Here is a 26,121-nt window from a genome sequence, read left to right as displayed (position 1 = left end):
CTTATTACGCTGGTCTCTTAAAGTACGTTATAACCGGATTATACTGTATTCAAGTTCTGCAGTGCTGAAAGTTTCTCAGTGTAGATAGAAGGTTTTAGTGTAGATACTGTACATAAACAATACTTTTTAACATTTTCTTCTTGAAGTTTTTATAACCTTTTGGTTATGATTCTGTGGTGAAATTTAAAAAAAAGTATAGAACACTTAATGGGTGTTTTCAGCTAGCAAGTGATTTTTCAGCCTTGGAAACATTCTCCAGAATATTTTCGCTTGCTTCCTAAAAGTATCTGAGTATTAAGAAGTATCGCTATTTTATTTGATGGATTAATTCAAAAATTCATGAACATATCAAAAGGGGGTCATTATTTTAAGATCAAGTACGCATACTATCAAGAGGACAGTTGCTAGAAGATAGATGCCTGTTGGTATTTCTAGCACGTAGCTGTAAATTTTCTTCACTTACAAGCCATGCAAAACAAGACCAGTTTTATCCAAGCATGGACTTTTACGAGCCCTTTTTGAACTCAAAGACCGATCTTTTCCTAGGTTCAAAAGCTGTGTACCCCGTCTCTAGAATACAGAAGGTTGGACAAAGTACAACACGAAATTCCAAATAATGCAACTTTGATCTCTCAATCAGATTATTATATAAAAGCCCTGCCCGAAATCTTGAAACATCTACATCAGTTTTCAGGGGCAGATTCAGTCCTCTCTCTGAGATCAATGTTGGTTTTCAATAAGCCAACGTAGAAGACTAGGAAGTACGTTTTCATGAATTGCAATCGTAATACGTATCCCTGGGTCTGCAAGTAAGGCAGAACTGTCCATAAAGATGTGAAAGTAGCGAAAAACCAATTATAATTTTAGGTTCAGTTTCGTGCTTGAGAATTCTGAATTTTCTATATTTAGACTTCTCTTCATCAGCTAATTGTATTTGCTATGATTTGCTACTGCAACTTTCAATGTTGAATGCGCATAAGAAATTACTTTTGGCTTCAATATAGCGCATTCTGGTTACAAAGAAGAGTGCCGCATGACATTACTCGTGAAAGTGCAGCGTACACGCAGAAGTACCCGCACTTCTCTAGGTGCAGCGTAGTGGCTTCTTGTCAAATTATCGAAGTGGGAGTGAATGTGATAAAGAATGGCAGGCAACAACGAACAGCTTCAAAAGATATTTGTTGGTGGTCTGAATAGAGATGTTGACGAAAAATCTTTGGCTGAAACATTCAGGACTTATGGTAGGGTAGTAGATGTTAGTGTGTTGAAGGATTCTCTTGGAAGGTCTCGTGGCTTTGGGTTCGTGATATTCGAGGGCCCATCTAGTGTTGACGATATTATGCAAGCAAAAAAAGATGGTAAAAACTTCTTTGTCAATGGTGGATTGGTTGAAGTCAAACGGGCATTACCAAAGGTAGACCGTGCTGAAATGAAGGATAGGTCCAGTTCACGATATTCGACGAGTATTGGTGTCAAGAAGATATTTGTTGGTGGCCTAGCCAGCTGTACCTCTTCAGAACATTTAGAATCTTATTTTAGCAAATTTGGTAAGTAATGAGAATTTTCAATTAATTTCTCTTGAGTGTTATTGGGAACTTTTTTATTGGGATCAAAGATTCCTTCCAGAACGAAAGTTAGCTGTTATCACAATCAATCTATTGTGGGTGCATTTTGCAATTAATTAGTACATTTTTCTTTTTGTTATTTACAGAGGAACGAAAAACGTTTGAAACAAGAATCGTTATAATCTTTTTGCAAACCAGACATTAATTTTTGAAGAAATGTATGGTTATAGGAAATTACTCCAATCTAGAGTCTCTAGATACCATGGCAAGTTTATTTTGTTATCAAGTTAACTGTCAAAATGAATTAAGCCTGCAAATCAGAAGTATCTACCAAAACGTCACTAATTTATGTTTAGATGGAATTGTATCTGATTTCTATTTGTAGGCAAAGTACTTGAGTCCAGTGTGCTGATGGATAAAATGACTGGGAAATCAAGAGGGTTTGGTTTTGTTGTCTTTGAAGACGAAGATGCTGCTGACAAAGTATGTGCATTGCGAAATCATGAAATATGTGAGAAAACATGTGAAGTGCGCAAAGCAGAACCTCGATCTGCATTGATGAACCGAAAAGAAAGAGAGGCAGTAGCTGCTGCAGGGTATAGGAACCAATTAGATATGACAAGGCAACAACAGGCTCCACCCACCAACAGTGTAGATGGTAAAGGTTTTCTGTTTCTATGTTTATTTACCACCACACCCTTTTTAAAGTTGTTGTTAAAAAGTAAAGGGATATATGGCAGAAACTAAAGCCTAATAAATGGGGAAATTAAAAATCCTGGAGCTGACAGTCAATTGTGTTCAACTTTCTTCTGTTAAGGTAGGGGAAGTGATCTCTTTGAAGATTGTTTGTATTTTTTTCTACGTTTCTTCCGAAGGTAATTTTTAGGACACTGAGAAGCTATGCATATCAAGCAGTTTCCTGGTCCTCCCTCACCATGTGACCACACCTCTTTATTCCTACACCTAGAATTGTAGAAAGTTGGCAACTCCCCTCACTCTGGGTGAAGGTTTGGTTGTATCAGAGACATGAACCCCAAACCCTTGGGTCTATAACCCGGGGCCCTAACCACTGACAAATCCTTGCACCTAACAGGATAATCTTTGAAGATTCAAATAGTTTTCAAAAGTGTATGTAAAGTTTCCTATTTTTGATAATTTTTTTACTTCTGCTTTTGATTGCAAGGAACATCAAAGCTTTTGTAAAAAAGTTTTTTAGGGTTTGGTGGAACTGTTACAAGGTGACATGCTAAGGCTTCTGAAAAAGGATTACCTAATAGAAAAGCTACATTCATTTAATTTTTATTATGGTCAATACATACCATTTAGGTAATCAAGTAACTTCAACATTAAAGTATGTATTTGATCTTTATCATGTATTCAAAAATATATAAATGTGTAACTGATTAAGTTCTTTTTCTTTCTTTCTAGTTAATAATTTGAGTTCTGCTATTCAAGTTCTGAACAATCTCCAGAATTTGCTTAGTGCAGCTCAGGTCCAGCAGATGATTACACCAAACCCGGTAGTCGCCACCCATCAGTATCCAGGTAAATACATATGTGATATATAATCACAATAGTATTGTTGGTAAACAATTTTTTACTATAAACCATCTTGAAAAATACAAAGCTTTTTCTCTGACACTCTTCAGAGTATAAAATGTCAGAACATAGATCAATCCAGCTGTAGAGTGAAATAGGCCAATCACAAATGCATGCACATGATTGTAAAGGTTGCTCAGTCAGTGTGGCTTTTCTAATGAAGGTATTATTAACAGAGGCTTAAGTTGAAATTTGTCACCAGCATAATCTAGTCAAACTCAGTTTGGAACTTACAGTTGAAACGTGAGATAAGTTTGCATTGGTAATGTTTAGTAGACATTGCTAGTCACTACAACCAGTTTCAAATTTCTTTAGTTTGACAGGTAACCACAAACTTTAAAATTCCAATCAGCCTCACTGATATGGATGCTATATATCATTAGGCAATTACTTCTTGTAGAATTTCATTTCAAGTCTGAAGAATTCTTTCCATTAATGATTCTCTGGTTTTTGGAGGATTTTCTTCTTAATAAGCACTGATACAAACATCTAGACTTGATCTTGATCTGGATGATACAAATTTCTTGATCTGACCATGGAAAATCTTTTGTTCTTCTTGTTAGGTAATAAATCTATGTAAAAATTGTTTCCTTAACTCAGGTAACTATGCAAACTCATGAAAGTTGTGTTATACCATCTTTATTGCTAGGGTTATCATATGGAAACCCTCAGTTTGTCGCTCCAGCTCAAACTGTAGCAGCACCAAGTCCAGTCTTAAATACTAACCAAGGCAATATACTGCAACTGCTTCAAACAGCACTTAGCAATCAACAACCCCAGTTTGGTATGCCAAATCAGGCTGTCAATACACCAAGCACAAGTCAGTTAAGCCAACTTCTTGGCAGTGCAGGGACAAATGTAAATACCTTAGGGCTGTTAAGCTCATTGGCTGGTATAGGGCAACAGACAAATCAGGTCGTGAAGCAAGATACAGTCCCGCAAGTAGTACAAAATCCAGCATTAAACACAGTACCTGCAGATGGCAGCACAGGTTCTGGTCAAAACTTTTCATATTTTGAAGACTCTTATGGACCTTCAGCTCAAACCACATCTGGCTATGGACCAGTTCGGTATCCTCAAAAGTCTGAATCAAAATCATACAGGCCATACTGAATGGTATTACTTCTTTCTCTTTTTTCAATGAAAATCTATCACAGTTTTTAATTTGATATTTTAGGGACATTGAATGCTTTTAGAAATATTTATTCACCTTGCTTATCTTGGTAATATTTTAGTAGAAAATGTTTTTATATCATTCAAAGTCTCCTCTTACATTGACATGTATAACTCGGTAATTTTGGAGAGTTTTCATGTCTCACAATTGATATTTGGCCAGCTTTTTTTATTGCAAATGCAAAGCTATATCTAGAGTGTTTAGTATATGTTTAGCACATGCACCAAAATTAGCTTTAGTTTGATGTTTTGTTATACCATGTTAATTACCAAATATTTTCTGCAGTCTCATTCAAACTGATTTTAGAATATGATTCCTCTTCTGTATCAGTGAATGAAATTTTCCTTGTCTTTGAATCAATTTTGGTCTTTTTCAGATACAGTTATCGAGTTGAAGCTTTTGAAGCCAGTTTACAGCTTTCAGTAATCAGCAAGTATCAAAGAATTAGGAAATCCTTTAGAAAAAGTAGACACTTTACACCAAGCTATTTTAGTACAGGAAGATTGCTTTCATTAGCATAGATATGTAAAAAAAGAGATCCTCAAAGACTTCTTGTTAGTCAGACAATGCTGTTAAATTCTTGTTAATAGCACCTTATGTTGATTGATGTATTTAGCACATGTAAATGTAGCTTGTTTTATTTTAATCTGTTAGTCCTGAGAATTTCAAGTAACATTGTATTAGGATGATTAGTGACAATCTTTACAGGTTGAAACTTGATTAAGCCACAGCCTGTTGTTGAATTAGTTTGTAGTCAGTTTGTTTGACATTTGCAGTAAGTTGGATTTCTTTTCTTTTGTAATATAATGTATGGATAAAAAACTTGAGATTCAGATAGCAAGCAATTTGTTTTGAAGATAGTCTGTCAAGGTCTGGTTATGCCTTTTTCATGCTAACTGCATTGTTCAATGGTGGGTCAATGGTACTTCAACAAATGTCCAAGGACACTTCTTATCCATTTACTTAGTAGCTCATTGTAGATGCAACTTTGAGCTGGGAAGCAGTAGCCCTGTAGCAAAGGGGCATGGGGGCAGCCGCACCTTTGCCCTTGCAAAATTATGCAATTTTCTTTATTTTGCTTTTGTTTTGCTCTTTTGGCATCTGTGCTCGGGAGGATTTGTAAAACTGTAGAAATGTCCAAAGCAGATACACGTGTCTAAACTTAAACAAACATTTCTGCAGAACATATTTCTCCCGGCCTAATTGGAGGCATCAGATATTCAGCTGCTAGTATATACATTAGGATTTCCATGCCAATTGTTGTATATTTTCGCTTTGAACAATGGTTCATTAGCCTCTAAGTATTTTTGATGCAGATAACTTTTGGCATACCTACTGTAACTAGAAATATTCGAAAGATATTTTCTCTCCATTTTGCATAGCTCTTTATGTCATTTTGTCGATGAAGGTCATGTTTGTCAAATCTTGTTTTATACTGAAACAAAGGCTACACCCATAAATGTCCTCCGCATTTGTCGTAATACTCTTGTTTCAACTCTTTGATGATACAGTGTGTTCACCTACCCTTCACTAAAGATTTTTTACTGTTTTAAGCATTAAATTATTATGACAGCTTCTTTTTTTCAAACATTTTTTTTCTCCCTTATCAATTTCAAAATGTACTAATTCCTGTCGCTCTTTTATCATATTATCGTTTTAATGGCAAAACTTTAATTTCACTCCTGGATGCTAGCATGAGTAAAATGGAAGGTAATTACCGTTTTAGAACCTGGTTATGAATACCTGTTCTTTACATAAACACATTATTTAGATATTTATTTAAAATTCACCAGTCTTATCGGTGCCATATTAGAAGAGATGTACACTTCTAGATATTTTATATTTGTTGTTAACAATAATTTGTTTGTCATCCCCTTGCTATGTATTATTATCAAAAGGAGATCGACAGTGTATATCTATTGTAGCTATCTACAGCGGCAGTATGATCATGGCGTATCTTTTACTGATATTTTTCTATTTATTGGTTTTATCAGGTATTAAAATTTGAGATTGTATATCACATTTATGTACCAGTAAATGATCAGGATTTTTTGTTATAAACGGCCTATTTTGCCCAAGGCATACTTATATCATTTAGAATATCACAGCTTATCGAGTCTATGTTTTGTTAGTAAGTATAAGTTTAGAAGCCGAGACTTTAAGAGCATAGCGGTCAAATCTTTGATTGGCTGAGAGCTCTGATCACTACTATTTTTCCCAACCAAATACGCCAATCAGCATACAGGATTCTCACAACAAAACAAAATCACTTCGCAGCTAGAATTAGGCCTATTTTCGCCGTATGCTGATTGGCTTATTTGGCTGGGAGAAAATAGTAGAGATCAGAGCTTTCAGCCAATCAAAGATTTGACTAACAATGAGCCTTTGCGAGGGTGGCAAATTATCCAGGCAACAATCCAAACAATGACAGTAAACTTCAACTGATTAACAATAATTGATTTCAGACTGTCTGAAAATGCATTATGGGATGCTTGCGTAGCGCAAGGGCTCATTGTTAGCAATGAGTCTTCAAGACTACCCCGATTAGATCCTTTGTTCCAGTGTTGGGTTGAAAATTAAGTCTGGAAGTTGTCTTGCATAGTGGAAAGAGCGTTATCTCTCGCCTCAGTTGGCTGACACGTACTGTTTTAAGCCCACTTTTCGAAACTCGTTGCAGTGAAAATTGAAGTCGAGCTGGGGGCCTGAAAGTCCTAGGTTAGTAGCCAGAAAGGCCAAGGTACCCTAAACAAAAACAATAAATGATAGAGCAATTGAAAAATCCGGCCTTGCAGTGCAGCTGAACAAAGCAATGGCATTGTCTTTTTGCTCCATTAAATAATAGCTTTAATTAGTAAAAGTAATGTAACATATGAAACATTGTTTCGTACCAATATGATTAACTTAGGATTGTTTTTCGGTTCCTTATAGAACTTATTGTCATTTTTGTTCTTTCAGGGATAATGCATCTCTGGTAGATTCCTGTGTGCTTCGAGTTATCCATAAGGCGCGACCATCAGAATTAAAGTAAGTTCACTATTTTTGCTTCTTTATTGAGATACATTTTAGGAATTTGGGTTACCAGAATTCCGAAATATTTTGACTTTGACAGTAATCCGAAAAGCAGTTAACTTTCTTGACACTTTTTAAGGCAATGAGATTTTTACGAGGCGATTTTCGACACATTCGTCGCAGGATTATTGGTTCCTTAACATCATTATTTATGTCATGCCATCTTTTATGATTAACCTACAACATGGTTCTAGGTAGAGGTAAAGATTCGTTTTTCAAAAGATTTCAACTGCTGCTTATCACCTATTAAGGTAATTAGTATGTTACGATATTTTTTCTTCTTTCTATTCTATTATTATCGCATACTTTGCTTCTTTTATTTTGGTCTCTCTTCCCGATACCCTATCTTGCCTTACCCTCGTTTACATTATTTTTTGTTTTGTTGTCTTAAGTACTATGGGTAAAATACTACCATAAAGTAGAATGTTTGGGTGTTTCCCACTTTCTCTTACATTTACTCACTGCTCAAGTTTATATCATGTTGTTATTCTTAAATGCTATTGGTTTGTTTCCAACGTGATACCGAAAGCTTTTTATTGGACAGTAAATTGTAAAAACACTTTATCTTAAATTCCCATATCTAAATTTAGTTATGTTTGTTGTTGAAATGTATGAAAAAGTTTGAAAGTAAATATTTATCGTTTTGCTTACTTTTGTACTGTTAGAGCCACACTATCTCCACAGTTGATGACAGGAGATGAAATCGATAAAACTGCTCCTAGATGTCGATGATTTCCAGCCTATGTATATGAATCGGACTGCGAAAGAAACTGAACCTCAATGAAAACTTTTTGCAAGGATTGCTAGAGCAGGAGCAGTGAAGCTGATAGCAGAAGCAGTGAATTACACGAACACACGCATGGGTTCAGTGAAAATATGTGCATCTTAACAATTTCTGTGGATTCCCAAATTATGACGTTATAGATTGGTTTAGTTCTTTGAAAGGATCGTTAAAGCTAAAGAATGGAGTGGAGAGTAGCGTGGCAGAACTTTTTGCATATTTGCAAATTTTTGCATATTTTAGAAGACCAGCTAGAGAGACCACTTTGAAAAGACAGAAAATGGTGATAAATCCAACAATGCGACAGGGAAGGTCTCTGGCCGACAGATTCAGCTCGGCAGATATGCGATTGTCAGTGTACAGCTATTTGACATTTGACTGGAGTCATTAAATGAATTCGTAGCAGATGTTCAATGATTGGTGTTACGTTTATTCCCAAGAAAAATGGAGAATGAGTTTAATTATTTTGCGATAGACGATCATTATAGGAGAGACTTCTTTCTAGATAAATTGATGAACTGAACAAAATAAACTGACTACGAAAATATTTAATCATTTTATTGATGATTTTGTATTAATTTTGATAATTGTGAACTTACAATTTTTGGAAGTAGAAAATTTGGATAAAAACCAATCGGAATATGTTCGTGTTTTCTGATTGGCGTATTTCGATCCGTAACTAGGTTTATTTTTAGCTCGATCATTATTCTGACATTTTATACTCTTCAGAGTTTGTTTGTTTGTTTTTCAAAGCCAACTTCGAGCAGCATTTCATTTATGGTTATCGTCGACGATTTATGGTTATCGTCGCCCATGCTTAAACTGCCTATTGGTCGTCATAATGTTACGGGCAGTTTAATAACTATGTTTGTGAAGCTATTACTTCCTCTCAGTTTTATTAAGCTTTTCCTGGACTTGGCACCCAAAATTATGTTTATCAAAGTCTCCTGAAAATTCAATGTTGAAAATGAGCTCAGTTAATTTTTGGTACAGTTCATAATTTTTTTACATATCTAAATTTATTATGATTGTCCTCTTTTGTTTTTAAAGGCAACATTCACAGCAAAAACCAGATACAAAATTTTGTTGTCATCATGTCTTCATTATGATGAATTATAACAAACGCAAGATAATGCAAAGGTCTTCGTAGGAATTTCGTCAAAGGAATCCAAAACAAAGACGTCACATGACCTCATTTCGTCGAAATCTTTGATTTCATCGATATGAAAGTTGGCCAAATCAACGCTGAATTAACTTTTAAGCCATGGTGTAAGTGCTTTTACATCATGTTTACATTAAAATTGAAACTACGGCCACTAAATCAGAGTGGCGAAGGTTGCTGTGTAACAAACTAAAAATAGATAGGTAATTTCCACACAAATTTATCCATCTTTGTCGGATCTCTCTCGAAGACATTGGTGTCCCTTAATCTCATTCTTAATCCGAGGTCATTTGAGTAGGATAGATTGTAATTGCTTCAAAATCCTTTTTAATTAAAAATGGTTTATTCGCTGTAGTGGTCAGTGTTGCTAGATCACCTTTTCCTAGTATTTCATTACAGATCTCAATATGCTCTGTTGTCATTGAATTTATACATGAATTGATGATAAGATAAAAATCTTATTTGCTTTAATTTTGCCAACCCTACAAACGATTCACGTTGTCTATTTTTCGCCGTGTAAAACAACGACGTATCTTGAGGGAGAAGTGAGTTTTGATTGTTACAAAAAAGATTTGTAATCTAGTATGCTGTTTGACATTCTTCACTGCAGTTTTGCTATGTGCAAATATGTATGCATTATAGGTTCCCTGAAATCTTCCAAACTGGTCAGGTATAACGTTGTTATGCGAATGTCGACATCCAATTATTTCTGCAGTAACAAAATCGCAAACCTAGCGACGGAATGAAATTGACTTGATGTCGAAGAACTAAGTCACGGGAAACTTCTTTTTGGTATACGAAGAACGACAAACAGGGCACTGGTGTTTGGTAACGAGGTTACATTCTTCATATGTTTGTAGGCAAACATCGTGAAACAGATGTGCACACGATAGCAAAGCAATTGGACGCTCCTTCAATGCTTTTCCTGGTTCACCAAGCGACGTTAGGCAGATCGGGCATTCGCGAAGGTCCATATGCAAGGCCTAGAACGAAACCATTAAAGTTGCAGTTTCTTATTTTGCGTTCTAATAAATGCCAAATGTACCGAAAATCTCACTGAAAATCTGACAAAAATCAAGGCGCTCCACATTGCCACTTCTTGAAATAGGCGTGGCATAAACTAAGCAAATAATAAAGAGTATCGTAAAAAAATGATTTCTGTATGCAAAAATTTTGAATCTCATTTGATAATGGACAAATAGTGTCGTCGATGGTTACGACTGACAGACTGGCCTTGAATTCAGATGAATACCCTGTGTCCTCTAATGCCTTGGCCATTTATTGAAGTTTGCATTGCAAAATTTGCGAAGAAAGAAATTTGATATATTTGAATGATATTTGATATTAGACAATGATCTTGAGATATCACAATTTATATTCTCTTTAGGAGTTTTGTTTTACTAACATGCTCAGACGTAACATGTTGCTGGAAAATGGAAACGCATTGTTCAGACACAGGGGACCTTGTAATAACTGCGTGTGAAAGAAGTATGTCGGACGTAGCATTATTGCATGTAAGTAGACATGTAGCAGATAACTACGTACCTTAGCTTGCACCGATTCCCAGTCGATTTGCAATTCTTTCTGGTTTATTTCAAGAGATCTGCAATTAATTATATGCCTTAGTTCAGGTTGGGAAATAACAACGGGGAAATTTTAAAACATAATTCCGTTAAAAAGTGAAGATGTTTGCAGCTGTGACAACAAGAAAATGTCTGGTGTATAAAGGGATCCCAGTGAACCGAGTCCAAATAGAGAATGATGGCGATGGACCTTGAATGTCCCCACCCAAATTTACTTTATCTCCTTGACTTTCAACCCCTTCCCCATTTATGTTTCTGGACGATATTGTCTTGAATGAATTTCGATACTCCTAAAGCTAAATTACCAAAGATGATACTTATTAAGCTTTTAGGTCTAGTTACGTTACACACGTTGGGTGGCATAGGCAGACTGATTATACGACCTGTAAGTTGCCCTTTAATCCAGTAAACTAGAGACAGCTGACAAACGCAAATCTGCATAGAAGTTGCCATTGTTTCAGCGACACAATGACGGCAAGTGTACACCCACTGGCAGTAGCCCTGAGGAGATGCGGTTTCTAGCAACAGCAACAGACAAACTTACCTTAGTACCCTTCTGCTGTACTCCAAGTCACTGTCGATTTCATTCATGAGAACATCGACTTCGTGGGAGCATTTCTCGACAGAATGCAGAAATTTGTCTGTCAATTTTGACAGCTAAAAAGGGAGACATTTCTACAATCAGTTCAAGTATGTGCACGAAAGGCTGGAGAGCAGATGAAAAAACGACTTTTGTCTGACAGTGAATTAAATTTTTAAAACAAATGATGGAGAGGCCATTGACATCATATAAACTTGCAAAAGCGACTTGTAAAAGATGGTTGGGAAGTTTAGGAATTTAGAAATCTAGTGTTATAGATTAAGAAAAAACAAAACAAAATTTATGAAAAGCCTGAAATTTTTATTTAATCATGCTTTATAGAAGGCGTATATTACTCTGAATTTAACTGTACAGCGAGAACTAATCAGATTATATCAAACCTCAGCTTCGTAAAAAGTCTTTCGAAGGCGTTTGTCTTTGGGTGGGTTCATAGCTCGGAACCTCTTGTACATTCGCCGAACTACATAGCCACGCCAGCATGCTTGTAATCTGAAAAATGACGATAATTCTTGACGATTAGAAAATAATTTCATGACCTTCTTTAAAATTGTGCTTGCCAGTTTCAGATTTTACATGGTCAAAAGAAGAGCTTGATGCAAGCCATTAATATAGTGATCAGGGAGCAGTTCGACTTACGACCTCATTTTGCAAATTTCTCCAAACCTCATTATATGACTTTTTCAAGCCCAGATTTGGTTTTATCTCCATAAATTTAGGCTGGATATAATTTTTCATAGTGTTTCTACAAATCTTCAGCTTCTTCACAAAATATTTATTTTTTTTAAAACCGTCTATCAGTAGGCAGAAAGCACCTAAATTTTTCTCCATGTATGTCTTTGTATGACAACTTTCTTATTCGTCTATGGATGACGTTCCAACTCCCACCCCCTCCACCTCACTATGAAAAAAAATTTGATTCTGTGGGTTCTTGTTTTAAAAGTGTTATTTAAATGATCCTTTTTATAGTAAAGCACTTTAAACTCTAGGCAAGATAAACCTGAACTGTGAGGTAAAAAAGATCGAAAGATTTTTTAGAATTAATGTGCATAATTTAAGTTACTTCTATTTTGCTTGTGTAATGCTAACACCTTTTACTGAAGTCAGTTGAATACAACTTCAAGTACCAGCTGGATATCTGTTGAAGCTGGACTCTCCAGCAACATACCTTGTAGCAGCCCTATCTAAATGAATTTTGGCACCTTCAAATATCAATCTTGACTGATATTCCTGTTTTCTGCACATTGGGCATGACTTTTTCCCTGACAGCTTCTCAAATGATTTCAAACAAACCTAAAAGACCATAAGTTGGAAATTCTGATGCATATAAAACAAAACAAAAGAGAAAGAAAGTGATACAAAATAATGTGATCCATATAAATACTGAGGAGCAGAAACTCCAAGGCTTAATAAGAATCATCTTAGCAAAAGGATTTTAATGTTACACTTGATAGGCCTACTGAATAAAATATTGTCCAAAGTTTAGCAATTACTTCATAATAATGTATATCAAGCATATTAGCAGGAAAATGTAGAATTTGCATCAATTTAGTAAGATGATAAGTATTAAGACTCATTCAGAAGTACCCAGTGGCGGACTGGCCCACCAGCTAGTGAATGGTGGGCCTCCTCCCAATCTTGCAAAAAGGACCCCTTTTTGCTGAAAAGGGGCCCCTTCTACAAAATATGAGGCCTTTTTCGATGCTCCATTACTAATGATGGACATCTCATAATATGTAAAAAGTAAGTGCTTATTTTTAACAAACAGGTAATTAGTACCACACATGTTATGTTGGTAAAAAATTGATCAATGATAATAAAATGTTCAGTTGACCAGGGATGGTGCTACGGGGATAGGTGATAGGGTGGGAGTGTGACATCCCCCCAAGAATAATGAATCGGCTCTTTACTCTGTAGATTCAGATTGGTGCTTGCTCAGCAAACTCAGTGGTAGCATAAATAAGAAATCAATGATAGTTGATGGTATACTTAATTGTTTTAATTTTCATTTCAACTTAATCCTCTTCGCTCCTTGATACGTTAATATTTCAACTGTTAATTGGCAAGTTGAAACCAGTGAGAACCAACTCCACATTATTCAGGGTTGGGTGCACTAATGGCAAGAATGATTACCAGAAAATCAATTAAAACCATCAAACACCATTCTGCTTGCGGATATTAATTCTAAGGGTAAGGTTGTATTGTAAGGTTTAAAGAGTGCATTTTTCAGTGAACTGGAAGCATCGAAATTGGAAAATGTCCTTACCTTCTGTGACAACCATGGTGCCACCTCAGGTAGCAACTTTTGTGTGCCTTTTTAATCGCTTGTGTTGCAAAGCCAATCGCTTGCATTTTTACCTGAGTAAAAATGGCTCCTATTCTGTTTAATGATTGACTGAAGAAAGTGTTGTGATAAAGCTTTTAATGGAAAGCCTATCCCAATACCCTTTTTAGGACTGGCCTTAGAGCCCGCCTGTTTCTATACGAGATGACCTTCAAAGTTTTGAATTTTTATTTACACTTAAAGAAGGAAACTTTTCAAGAATCACAACCTCATTTGCTAGTTAACAGGCGAGAAGGTACCTTCCATTTTGGACATCAGAAAATCTTTTATTGGAAAATCTCCTACTCCGCAATCTAACAATTGGCACGCTCCCCTAAGATATTTTTCTAAAACTGTCCTTGCACTTGACCACACCCTTCTTTTTCTAGTCACACCCACCAAGGCCCCCTCAAGTTCTTCGTGACGGGTTGAAAATTCTGAGCCAGTCTGCCACTTTAAGTACCATCCATGCTATAAAACCACAGCAACAAAAAAAAACAACAGAATTTAATTAGGCTTGTCCTTATTCTAATGAAGTGTCAAAAGTCAAATCCTTTTTATGTGTAACCACATAAATCTAAAAATATTATCAGCAAAGATTAGAAGCATGTTTTGTCTGCAATGGCTGGCAATATAGAATTTTATTACTAAAATATACTTTTATTAACTTACATGATGAAACACGTGGCTGCAAGACAGCAAAACCTGAAAAAGTTAAAATATTTCATTGAACTTAGATGGAATAATGTGCCTAACTGAATAATTATTTACATTTATAAATTATTTATAAACATTATTATATAAAATTATAACAAGGTAGATTTGAAATTCATCTCTAAATTATTTCAGGTTGAATTGGTAAAAGTTGAAGAGCATACTTTCATTGTGGCATGTTGTACAAACATTTAAGCTCATATGATTAATTCCCAAAATTAGCATAAAGTCTACAATTATGGATAGCTTATTAAGAAAGGCTGCAGGTAAGATTTTAACTTTCATAAATATTTACCTGTGCTTCAAAAGCAAAAGGCTCCTGGCATATAGCACATGGATTTGCTGAATCTTGTCTATCATTTGACTTCGACTTTATATTTTTCCATTCATCTTCTGATAAAGGTGATTCTGGGGCATCCAGTATACCAAGCCTTTGAGCTTTATATGAAAAGCAGTAAAGAAAAATTAGATTTAGACTATTGCACTTTAGATTCAATTCTAGATGATGTGCTAAATAATTTCATAACTTCCACTTTGCTGCTTATCATTTGGTTTCTAGAGACAGCAGAAGTACTCTAACAATAACATAGATTTTGTATTCATGAAGATCTACTGAATTGAATTATAAACCAATAATATGGTCTGATTCCTAAATGGCAAAGTAAGATTTAAGAGTCATGTAACTTCTTCATCAGTTTCTCCTTTTTAGAGCTTTCATCAATTGCAACATTTAAAATTTATTTGGCAATCACAACAATACCTGCAACTCTGGGACCTATGGTTCTACTCGATAACCTCTTCTTTCTCTTTGTACCTCCTTTTGCTCTATGCCCCTTTTTAAGGGACAGAGACTTAAGCAAAAGACAAATCATCTGCATTTTTTATACTCAAGGAGGTGGTGCTAAGATAAGAGATTCTGAGGCTGAGCCCCATTTTTCTTTTTCTTTTCACTCCAATCTTAAAACAAATTTAATATGACACTGAACTAAAGTAGATTGAATACAAAATATATATAGAAGCAAGATGAAATGTTATACCCAAGGAGAGTCTGTTCCTGAAAGGTTCCAAGACCTTTTCAACTCCAATATATCCACTCTCTGCATTTCCCTTCTTAACAACATCCTTTTGTTTTGATTGCTTCGCCCTTTCTTTCAGTGACTTGTTGCTTCTGTTAAGATTTGGTTTTGAAGTTTCAAGTGAAAATTTTTTAGCTAGATGCTGTTGCAATGCAGCTGCTGAAACTGGTAAACTTCCCTAAGAAAAAATAAACAAAAACCATACGAAAACAAAATGAATTTGGTATCTAGCTACTGATAGGGTCATAACAACAATAAATTATTTAGTGATTGATGTTCCTATACACTTTTTTAGGAACAAGTTAGGTTACCATCCAAATGTAATTTTCATGGGTAACAAACGCAGAAAAATCATTGTAGGCCAAGGAAACCTATTATGTCCACTAAAGTGCACTAAAAAGTGCGATCACAACCATTTCTCCTCCGACTCTGGTGAATGGTTTCCTCTAGTTTGCAGTCATTTGCAATCACTTGCTCCAATGCATTTAATTCTGGGCAAAATTACCGCGATTGATTTTACATTACCTTCTGCCTGGGATCATTTCTTCGCGCCGTCATTTTAAGCCGAGAATAAGCCGTTGTTGTTGTTGTTGTTGTTGTTGTTTTGACATCCTTATGGTAACGAGTTGATTTTCATGATATTTCAAATCATCAAATATTTCTGTGCATTCTGCCCTCTCTGGCCTCCCTGCCACAGGAAAGAAGAGAAAAAGCTCTAGCTTGACAGCATGTAGGGGGACCGCGGTAGCGGGGGGCTGAGAGGCATTAGCCCCCAAATAATTACCAAAATGTAAACCATGGAACAAATTGCCTTGCTCTTGGCTTTTAGCATGCTCAGCCCCCTTAAAACGTTTTAGCCCCCTCAATCTGTAATATATGTTCCGTGGTCCTTGACCAGGGACACGGGACTAACAGGAAGCATTCATTTATCAGAGCAGATATTTATGTAGCACAGCTAGTGGCGGATCAACCAATACCAAGGCCGGGGGCCTAACATATTTTAGGGCCAAATACTGCCAAAATAGATTTCATATCATAGCAAATCATTAACGTATTTAGCTTATATTGCAAAACTAATAATGTAAAGGATAAAGTTTTACTTTTATCAAGTATATAACCTAACCACATTTTAAGAGATTGGTTTTTGCAGGAACTAATGTATTTTGTCGATATTTTTTTGCAATTTTCGTGGGCTCTTTTGTGTATGGACCAAATTCCAATATTTCATGGGAATTTATAAAAACTCCCGATTTTAAATATTTTTAGGTTGGAGTGTTTGGTACCTTGATTGAATCAGTCCCGATCAAGTAATCTGCCCTCGACTGAAGATACCAAAAAAGTTTTTGAAGCTCGGTAAAGATTCTGGGCCGGGGGTCTAGGCCCCACAGGTTGCATAAGTAATCCACCACTGAGCACATCAAAGTACTTTTCAATATGGTCTAAAGTCTGTGCTTTTGTGCGATATCTAGAAGTGCTGGACCAGCATTCCCTTTTGGATCATCAGTATGTTGCTTTCGTCGAAAGCCCAACGCCCGTTTTCTTGAAAATAATTACCAAAGAAAGTTTGTACATATTTGCAAACTTGTAAGTCACCATTATGATACATCGCTTTGAATTTTGTTGAAGCTAACCAACATTTGATAATATTTATAAATGAATGCTATCTACTCGATGTTCCGAGCTACCAATGGAACACCTCATCAAATTTCCCCGCGCACATCTCTCTCTCTCTCTCTCTCTCTCTCTCTCTCTCTCTCTCTCTTTTCGCCTCTCTCTTGTACTTAATTAATTAGTGCCATTGTTGTATTTTATCCAATTTCGATGTAGTTAGGATTTTTTAAGTGTGTTGTACTTACATATTTATCCTCAATGTTGAATATTGTATGTTATGGAATCAAACTTTTAAAAGCTTCTTTTAAAAACTCAAACTGAACTATCTGAACTGTGGGACTTATGCCCCCGCCCCCCCAAAAAGGATATAATTAGGAATAGTTATACCTAAGTTTTGAAAATATTTTTTAAGCCTTTGTTTTGAACTTCCTGTGACACAACCAGGAAGTTCGGTTGTTTATTCATGGCATGGCAATCATAGTTATATAACGGCAACCACGCACCGAGCCAGAATAAAGCAAACAAATATCGAGAAGGAGAACTTCAGACACTGTCTGAGCTCTTGAGAAGTGGTGTCAGATGAGTGTAACCTTTTGATCCTTTTTGAACCTAGATTAAGAGCCAGGATTACGCATCTCGCTTTCTAGGGAGTTAGAAACAGAGAAGCCAGGGACCTGAAAGTTAAGCCTAAGCTGCAAAAATTTCTAGAAAACGTTTAAAACGTCATTTTGATAAATTCTTAACTGGATATTGGTCGTCTTGATCGGAAACCACAAATTCTTGAGTGCTTCGCAGCATTGTCTGTTATATGCATGCCAGAAGGATTTTGCTAGGCCTGGCTGGATATTTGCAAAGCAAATTTACATCTGTCATTGCATTTATTTGTCATCCTGATTTGATCACTTTGCTATCACTCGAGAGGCGTTCAGCAGGAGGTTATTGTTTTGCCCGTGGCAGAATTGACAGTCGTATAGTTTCTTGCGGTTTTCCGTTCTTGAAGTAAAATTTCATTTAAGACAAGGCTAATCATATATTATCGAACAACAGCGAATTTTGTTCAGCCGCAAGGGAGAGGTTTCATGATTTGTCATGGAAGGAGTTCTCGCATAGACAACATGTCAGAGATACAGTCGCCAATTCTTTTTGATAATTGCTCCTCATTCAGTACTGTAGGATGGATGCTACTGATGACTGCCGCTGTCAGCTTGATATTCAGTTCGTTTCCATTTTACACATTGATAAATTTCGCATGGAAAGAGTACGATGCCGCGGTTATAGGTCTCTCAAGAGCTATAAAAGTTTATCTTATCGCCTTCATAGCCACAGAGATGTTTGGCAACATGTTTGTCGTGCCGTTATTTTTTATAAAGGACATGCAGAGTCTCGTTTGTTGGCCAGTTTCTCGCTCAAAAGTGACGGTGCAGACACTTTGTGCCTTGTCATTTTGCTCTTATTTTTCGTACAAATTGCTGTCGATGTTTTTAACCACAATCACAGGTTACTCTTGTTTACTTCACTTTAATCAGTCGTCTAAGTTGTACAGGGGAGAGGAATTTAGAACTGTCAACAAAACGTGCGGCTACGAAGCTCAGATTTCATTAGTAACAGAGTCCAGCCAGTCTCATCAATCTGGAAGCAGTTGTGAAAGCACGTCAAGTAGCATTTCTCGAAGGCGACCGCTTTGGTTCATGTTGATATTCGTTGTTGTTTTGGCCATTGGCATACCTTCACTTCCACTCGTTGGCCTTGGTCCATTCAATCTTGCAACTGCACCGGAAATTTCAACAACTCTTAACAATGCAAACATAAGTCGTTTAGATAGCGATGTGCTACAAACCGAAGTCTGCACTTTGTTTACTTTTGCAACTCCGGCGACAGAAAAGGAGTACATTTTCCCCCTTGCACTTCTAATGGCATCTGGAAGCTGTGGCCTAATTCTCATTTATATTCTTTTTGCTGTCCTATCTGGCAGGATAAGATCACAAGAGAAATTTTTTGAAGAGGTCGCACTACTGGTCAGTGTTCAAGGCCTCTTGTTTCTAGCAACTTGGCTGCCAGTATTGGTAAGAAATCTATTGAGTTGAACTTTGAGTATTGTTTGCTAAAAATTTTAGTCTGAAAGTCTAACAAATCTCAGCTTGAATAAAAGTCAAGCCTTTTAGTTAAGCTTCACCATACGAAAGATCATGACCCGAAATCAGAAGCTTCTTGACCCAACACCGGAAAAAGGGTTATTATCCGAATTGGTTCTAGAAAGGTATGTTGACCTCGCCTCAGCGCCCCCTTTAATCTGAGGGTCCCCGAACCCAAATTTCCCTAGGAACGTTATAATGGTATCTTTTTGACCGACATGGGCAATCTAGAAAGCCTTCAAAGAAAATTTATTTGCTGGTTTTGTTACTGTCAGGTTATACCAATCATATCCAAAACTGACCGCAGATTAATTTTCACAAGCTTTGACAACCTCAAGGCATGACACATTGGCCATAAAAGTAATGATACGGATAGTAAAAGTCAGGAAAGCCCCAAAGCACTTTTCTGATCTCGGTAGAAGGCAAAAATAGTTCAAGAAAAAGTACTGTACTGATATCACTTATTCGCAGCTCATCATAAATGCTTGTGAAATTAGAAGTTCTTTCCAGGAAAATCAAGCAGATGCGTTTGGAGGCGAATTTTAATGTTATGTGTGATTCGTCCACATTTCACATTGGAAGAATTTGCTGCTCACTCAGATGAGCGAGATTTCGCGACATTTTCGTAGCTGTAAAGGATGCAGGAGTTGTGCACGATTTGTACAATCCTTTGTTTTAACAAGGCGTTTAATACTTTATGCGCAGACAAATCTGAGATTCTACTCGCCTACTAATCGGCTTAGTCGAAAAAGTGTACAAAGTGAGGTCTAAAAATAGCAGTTCTTCTTTGTGAAAAGTATGACTTTGTAGTCAATCCATTCAAATCAGACAGCTGGCGAGAATTTTACACGTAAATTGCTTTGGGCCATAACGAACAAAGCAGAGATGCTGTGTTTAGCACTTGCTGTGTTATGGCGTTTCTTCTAGGTGCCACATCCTTGATCATTCCGGATACATTTGATCATGCTTTGTATCTACTCTATCTTTATCTTCTCATTACTATAGAGAGTGGGTTTTCCTTATATAAAATTTCCTTAGTTAGGAATTTATGCTTAACCAGATCAGATGTATGCCTAAGAAACCGTAGGTGCTGAAAAATTTATAATTCTATTAACACCTCCCCTCTCTCCCTGAGTTATTATCATTAGAAGGGGACGTTTATTGTCCACCTATCAGCTTCTGTACTGCTCATAGTCAAAAATCAAACGCAACCACTGTAGACAAACTTATCACTGACCAGTTCCAGCTCATGTTATCAAAAAATAACCACGTTTATATTATGTATAATTGTTTGTGTCATCAGTATAGCTACTTGTGTTGATATGTTATCTGTGCATTTTATTTCCGTTCGCAGGTATCAGTGTGCTTTGCAATATCAGGGAAGGACGTCCCTTACAAGGTGCAGTGCTACCTTACTCTCGTTACCTTCTTGAACTGTTTGACACACCCTTTTCTTTTTGGATACTGTTTATCGTTTGTCAAAAACGGGTACATCAGCATATTCCAAAGCATGGGACTGCTAAAGAAAGCGAATCAGAAGAGACAAAATGACCAAAAGAAGTTGCAGACACTGTGACGGATTGTTGGAAGGACAGGGGACTCGCGTAGGCGCTGGTCATCTACCTTAGAACTTGCTCGCACTTCTTTAACAGCAACGGTTTAAGATAGGGAATGATTTATTTCACTGAGGCATTCCGAATCCCGGAAAAATTTCAAGCATTCTCGCCGATTATCATCATGATTCAACAAACAAGGGTTGAAAAATCCTCTTCATATCGTCAAGGCGTGTAAAGAATACCATCAAACCGTCAGCCAAGGGACAAAGGCCAAGTAGGATGAATCGCGTTCTCGTGTAAACGCTTGTCAACAACGATCATAAGGTGACATTATTCTGCTTAAGGGCTGGTTCACCTCGTGTAAGCAGGCCCTAAAAGGTCGCACGGCCTCGTTTATCCATGTACTTGTTTAAACTCTAATGAAAAGAAAAAGCCTACGCTCGTATAAGGAGGAGGAGGTAGTAAACCATAAAGCTCACGCGTATGTTTTATGATGTCCCCACCATTCGTGGTTCAATAGTAAGGGGAGTGGTTAGTTTTTTATTGTATGTGGTTTTAACTACATTTGACCTAGAACATTGTCTTAATGTCCTGTGCTCGCTGCCTCCTGGCGTCACGTTTTATGGATATAGTAGTGGTGTTGATACTTTACTTCCCTGTATTTCCTCCTTAATTTTGCACAAATAAACCAGCATGTGCCGAAATTATGTTAAAAAAGGAAGTAAGATTGAGCAACGAATCATTTGTCCAAGTTTTCTCTTGCGATTGCATGGAAAATAGCCCTTCTCTGGCCTTCCTTCCTTCCTTCCACGGGAATTTTGGTGGTTTTTTTAGCTTTAACAGTATTGGCGTGGCTTTGGCGTGGCTTTGGCGTGGCTTTGGCGTGGCTTTGGCGTGGCTTTGGCGTGGCACTGCATCAAATTTATAAATAAATGACTGAAATTGGCGTCGAACATCATTCAAATTAACGAAAATAATTTCAAAACTTTCTCTTTGAGATGAAAAATAAATTCCAACCTCGCTTTCAGGCAATTTTAATTGAACAATAAAATGGACCCCTAAATATTTTCGGCTAGTTTTTCTTGCCCCTTCGGTTTTGGCGGGTATTTTGCCCTAGGAAAATGCTGGCGGAAATATCCGGCGGAGAGAAAAAATGGAATGCACCCTGGTTGGAGATCTCTCGTGGTCAAATCTAATATATTGCTGCTCTCCTACAAATTGACTTGCCACTCATCTTGCAAACAACAGCTCACTATAAACGGCGTTCGAGTGAATTGGTTACTAATCAATCCTCAGTAAATAGGACAGAGAGCTAATTAAAATCGAAAATCTAAGCGATTTTGAAAATAATGGTAGAATTTTTGGGCAATGTCGTAGTGTCTGTTTTATTATCTCATATCCTTTTTCCTTTTTTGTTATGCTTCACTTATTTTCCTTAAGCGATATAATATTATACCGGTACCGTGTAAACGGAGCGCAAAAAAAAACAAAGGTTTTAACCATACCGGCATGGCAAAACGCTTATAGGTATATACGGATTGAATTTACATATAGTTTTAAGGCCATCTCCTTTCCCATATTTGATCAGATGTTAGCATAGAAATCACTGATGATTCAATCATTTTGTATTGATTTATAATTTTTAACATCAACAGATGCCTGTTATACGAGATGTTAGTAGATAACCTAGGGAACCTGGCTTGTATCAGGTATAAATCAAAGTGAGAATTTTTACTACTTCTTGTCTATGGAGATAGTCTAGCTATTGCTATTTCTAAGAGGACCAATGTTGCTTCCCCGATGCAGGAGAAATTTCCTTGTCAAAATTCCGCATTCTTATTTGAATTTCTCGTTAACTTTTATGATGACAATAAATTGTAACCGGGCTCCTAAAGTTTCATATCTTTAAAGTGACGTAATAGTTATGAAGTTCGGTGACAATGCGGAAGCTTATTTATATATTTCGTATTTAAGAATGTTGTTGTTGGTCCTTTCTTTGCTCTCTGTTCTTTGTGCTTTGTAACAAAGTTTAAACACTGTGTTGCTAATTCTTATTTTTCAGCAGAGCGTAGCCTAAGCGGAAAGATTTTAAAAGATTTTCGTATTTTTGCCGGGAAGATTGTAAACATGATCGATGTGTTCTTTCCTTGTAATTGTTGATCCCGCTATTACTAGCAAAATGTTATTTGACCTACTCGTCATTCAAGGAATGCCTTTATATATACTGTGAAGAGTTCCCGAATCAATCTTTCTTGCCGTTTTGTCTGTTCTCAAGGAAAGTCTCTTCGAAACACTGAGCATAAATTTTTGAATAAGAAGGATTACAAAATATCTAGCGATCTTAAAGGTTTAGCGCAAGGAAATCTTACCTATAAACCGCCTTTTGTCGGATTTTTAGGAACTTAATGTGACTGTGCACTGTGTCATTGAAAATTGTTGCTCTGAGATTTCCCTCCATGTGAAGTACTTTGCTCACACAAAGAGCACTTTTCAGCGTCAAAGAATAGAAAAAAACGTTTTCTCTGATCCCCTACTTTATGACCATACCCATCGTTGTTAGAAGAGGGTATCAGGTCTATTGTCAAAGAGGGATCACGAATCATGTTACGGATAGGGCAGTGGCAGTTGCAACTTTTTGAATATCATCAGAGGTTGAATCATCAGAGGTTCAAATCTCGCCCAGAGCCCCACTTCTGCTGCCCCTGTTGCCTTCCCAAAACGTTTTTTGTTGATCAAAAGACTCGCTCATTTAGCAGTTTTGGTGCGGTTTTTATGTTTTAATGTTAGATATTTATGGAGAGATTGGAATGTCTTACATGAGAACTCCTGTTTCTTGGTGATTTTTCTTTATTGTTTACCGTTCAAGCTATTTATTAGGTTCACACGAAAATAGAAATCAAAAATCCGTTTGCAAAATCGATAGCTAAAAAAGAAGGTTCTGATAAAAGGGTCTAAGCTGTCTTTTTGCAATTAGGCAAAGAGCTGCAATAAAAACTGCAAAAATGTCTTTTCAGGATGATATTTTAGACAATGGGACCATAGAATGGTATAATATCCAGGGACGGATTTCCCGGGGGTGTGGAGGCTCGATACCCAATCCCCCAATAATTTTGTTTCCTTCAGTAAATTTTGCTTCGATTCGGCAAAAATCATTTTTTATAACAAAATGGCCAGTGGTAACAATATTTACTTTTTTTATCATCCTACCAATCCACAGTAATTGTACAAGATGTTGCTTATACAATCGTGTATTTCATAATAGAGCAAGCGTGCGGTTCAATATGTGGCATATTTATAAAATTTCGTGCATAGATAAAGGCCTGTAAGTATATATCTCATCAGCAGATCTCAAAGGCAAAACATTTCAAGCTCTTTGACCATTAAGCTCTCTCTCTCTCTCTTAGACTGGGGGTTGAAGGGTAATTGCAGGAAATATTTACAGAAAATCTTGTTCACTCTAACATTTTCTGCAAGCCTAGAATTTGTGTCGAGTGCCATGCTTGCTTCCTTCACTTTGGTATTTTTTGGTTTTTTGAAACCATATCTTTGCAGCTTTTCGCGAAACTCGAAACTTGCGAGATTAAGCATATTAATTGCAATATTTATCTATTTGATAAGTTTTCTGGAGCTATGCTGCTTTCCCCACCTGCTTCTATCTTGTTGTAGGTGGGAATCAGCCTCTCTGCATAGACAGAATTAGGGATTGCTGCGATGTCCGGGACAAAAGCTGGGTGAAGCTTTCTTAAGTTTTGTTTACTTATGGAAAGTTCTTAACTGCATTCAGCCCATCAAATTCTTTGCCATCAAATCTGTTCTTCAAAAAGCTTTGATACTATAAACGAGAACCTTGTTACAGATTGTGCTTGTTTCTTCTTATTCTCTTCTCGCCCAGTTTGTAAGCATGATCTTTACCCCCATCTTGTTTGTAATACAGAAACCACGCACCAGATCTCGCCAAATTCGTCATAAGATTGTGCTAGATTTGCAAAAATTATGCTAGATTTCAAATCATGGCAACCCTGCTCGAGAAAGAGGCTAATGCACGCTCAGAATATCAAAAGTGGCCAGAGTTGCAATTTGGCCTTTTTGACAACCCAGTGTACTCATTCTTCATAAACAAAAAGGCAATTTAGATCCATGGTTTGATAGCCAAATTTATCAGTTTTAGATCAAAGCAAGTGAAAACTTTTGTAACCTACAAAGCAAATTTTAATTACGGTATCACTCCCAATAATTAGCAAAAATTTAGCTCTTTTGTATACTGCGTTTAGCTGCTGCATTTGGCTGCCAACCACAAAATATGTGGCTGCCAACCATTCAAAACAACTGGCAAAATCCTGAAGGTGGGAAGTCACAATTTACTCCCAAAATGAAACCACAGATGCTGGTGTAAAGTGTTTGCATGTGGTAACGTTAGACAATGGATCAATGGAAACAATGTTTCTTTTAAATAATATCAGAATTATTCCAGAGTTATGCTAGATTCCAAATTATGCTAGATTTTATGCAAAATGACGATTTTTGGCCAATTTCATGTTAATATTACGCTAGATCAGGTCACACTGGCACCAGCCCACAAGGGAGTAGCTGGAACGGGACTAGCAGGATTGCCTCTAAATTTTTTTACGGCCACGCCCTTTAAAACACCGGAAACCGCTCCTTTCAGAAAATATTAGCTTTTTTCTGTCCTTATTCATAAACATATAGATCTAGAGAAGATTTCAATTAACATAAAAATACAAAACCGAGTTAGATAAAATAAAAATTTATCTTTGATCACACAAGATAAAGCACCATCAAAAAGAACAAAAACGTGTTCCCAGCAGAACTTCTACTAATGCGTTCGTTAGCGTAAACTTTCAAAACATTTTCTAACCTATTATTGCAAAAAGGTTGAGGAGGACTTTAGTCCCTGTTATGCAACATTCCCAATCGAATGTTCCTCCCAGCTACCACCGAGAGGCTTATAATCGTTCGGCTGATGTAGCCTTGAGAGGTATCTTTCCAATGCTTCTCCAATTTAAAACACCTTAGTTGAAATGGTTTATAACTTTTTTTGAAATCTACTGAAAGATATCACATAAAAACCCCAAAATACATTACGGGCAGTTAATCGTAATCTCGGTCTTGGTCTGAAGACTCAGTGTCTTTTTTGAAGCAAGTCATGAAAGCAAACTA

General features: G+C 36.7%; 3 protein-coding genes across 5 annotated transcripts; 2 read left to right on the top strand and 1 right to left on the bottom strand.

Moving 5' to 3' along the window:
- The first annotated feature begins 1,079 nt into the window (after positions 1–1,079).
- On the top strand, positions 1,080–8,916 carry LOC135682417 (uncharacterized). Of its 3 annotated transcripts, none has more exons than XR_016144698.1 (7): positions 1,080–1,547; positions 1,951–2,223; positions 2,994–3,110; positions 3,814–4,280; positions 7,294–7,362; positions 7,602–7,658; positions 8,092–8,916. XR_016144698.1 is itself a non-coding variant. In XM_065197299.2 (5 exons), the coding sequence occupies exons 1-4, from the start codon at positions 1,145–1,147 to the stop codon at positions 4,275–4,277; spliced, it is 1,257 nt and encodes a 418-aa protein (XP_065053371.2). In that variant the 5' UTR covers positions 1,081–1,144; the 3' UTR covers positions 4,278–4,280; positions 4,715–5,175. The 3 variants fall into 3 exon arrangements, 1 of the variants encoding a protein (XP_065053371.2); XR_016144697.1 differs by having other exon boundaries at positions 8,073–8,916; XM_065197299.2 differs by lacking the exons at positions 7,294–7,362; positions 7,602–7,658; positions 8,092–8,916 and adding an exon at positions 4,715–5,175 and having other exon boundaries at positions 1,081–1,547.
- An 868-nt stretch (positions 8,917–9,784) lies between these two features.
- On the bottom strand, positions 9,785–18,131 carry LOC135682421 (RING finger protein 32). Its single transcript, XM_065197304.2, has 10 exons — positions 18,000–18,131; positions 16,170–16,332; positions 15,606–15,822; positions 14,864–15,006; positions 14,527–14,559; positions 12,700–12,824; positions 11,915–12,023; positions 11,478–11,590; positions 10,896–10,953; positions 9,785–10,333 (listed from the first exon to the last, which is right to left on the bottom strand). The coding sequence occupies exons 2-10, from the start codon at positions 16,200–16,202 to the stop codon at positions 10,118–10,120; spliced, it is 1,047 nt and encodes a 348-aa protein (XP_065053376.2). The 5' UTR covers positions 16,203–16,332; positions 18,000–18,131; the 3' UTR covers positions 9,785–10,117.
- A 203-nt stretch (positions 18,132–18,334) lies between these two features.
- Positions 18,335–24,260, top strand: LOC135682419 (uncharacterized). The gene is made up of 2 exons (XM_065197301.2): positions 18,335–19,318; positions 20,742–24,260. The coding sequence occupies exons 1-2, from the start codon at positions 18,335–18,337 to the stop codon at positions 20,961–20,963; spliced, it is 1,206 nt and encodes a 401-aa protein (XP_065053373.1). The 3' UTR covers positions 20,964–24,260.
- Positions 24,261–26,121: the final 1,861 nt, after the last annotated feature.

This window comes from Rhopilema esculentum, chromosome 16 (assembly GCF_057945365.1).
Source record: "Rhopilema esculentum isolate cy_ngs chromosome 16, ASM5794536v1, whole genome shotgun sequence".
NCBI classification, from domain to species: Eukaryota; Metazoa; Cnidaria; class Scyphozoa; order Rhizostomeae; family Rhizostomatidae; genus Rhopilema; species Rhopilema esculentum.
Note: the sequence above shows the minus strand (reverse complement) of the source record. Positions and strands in the feature narration are given on the sequence as shown.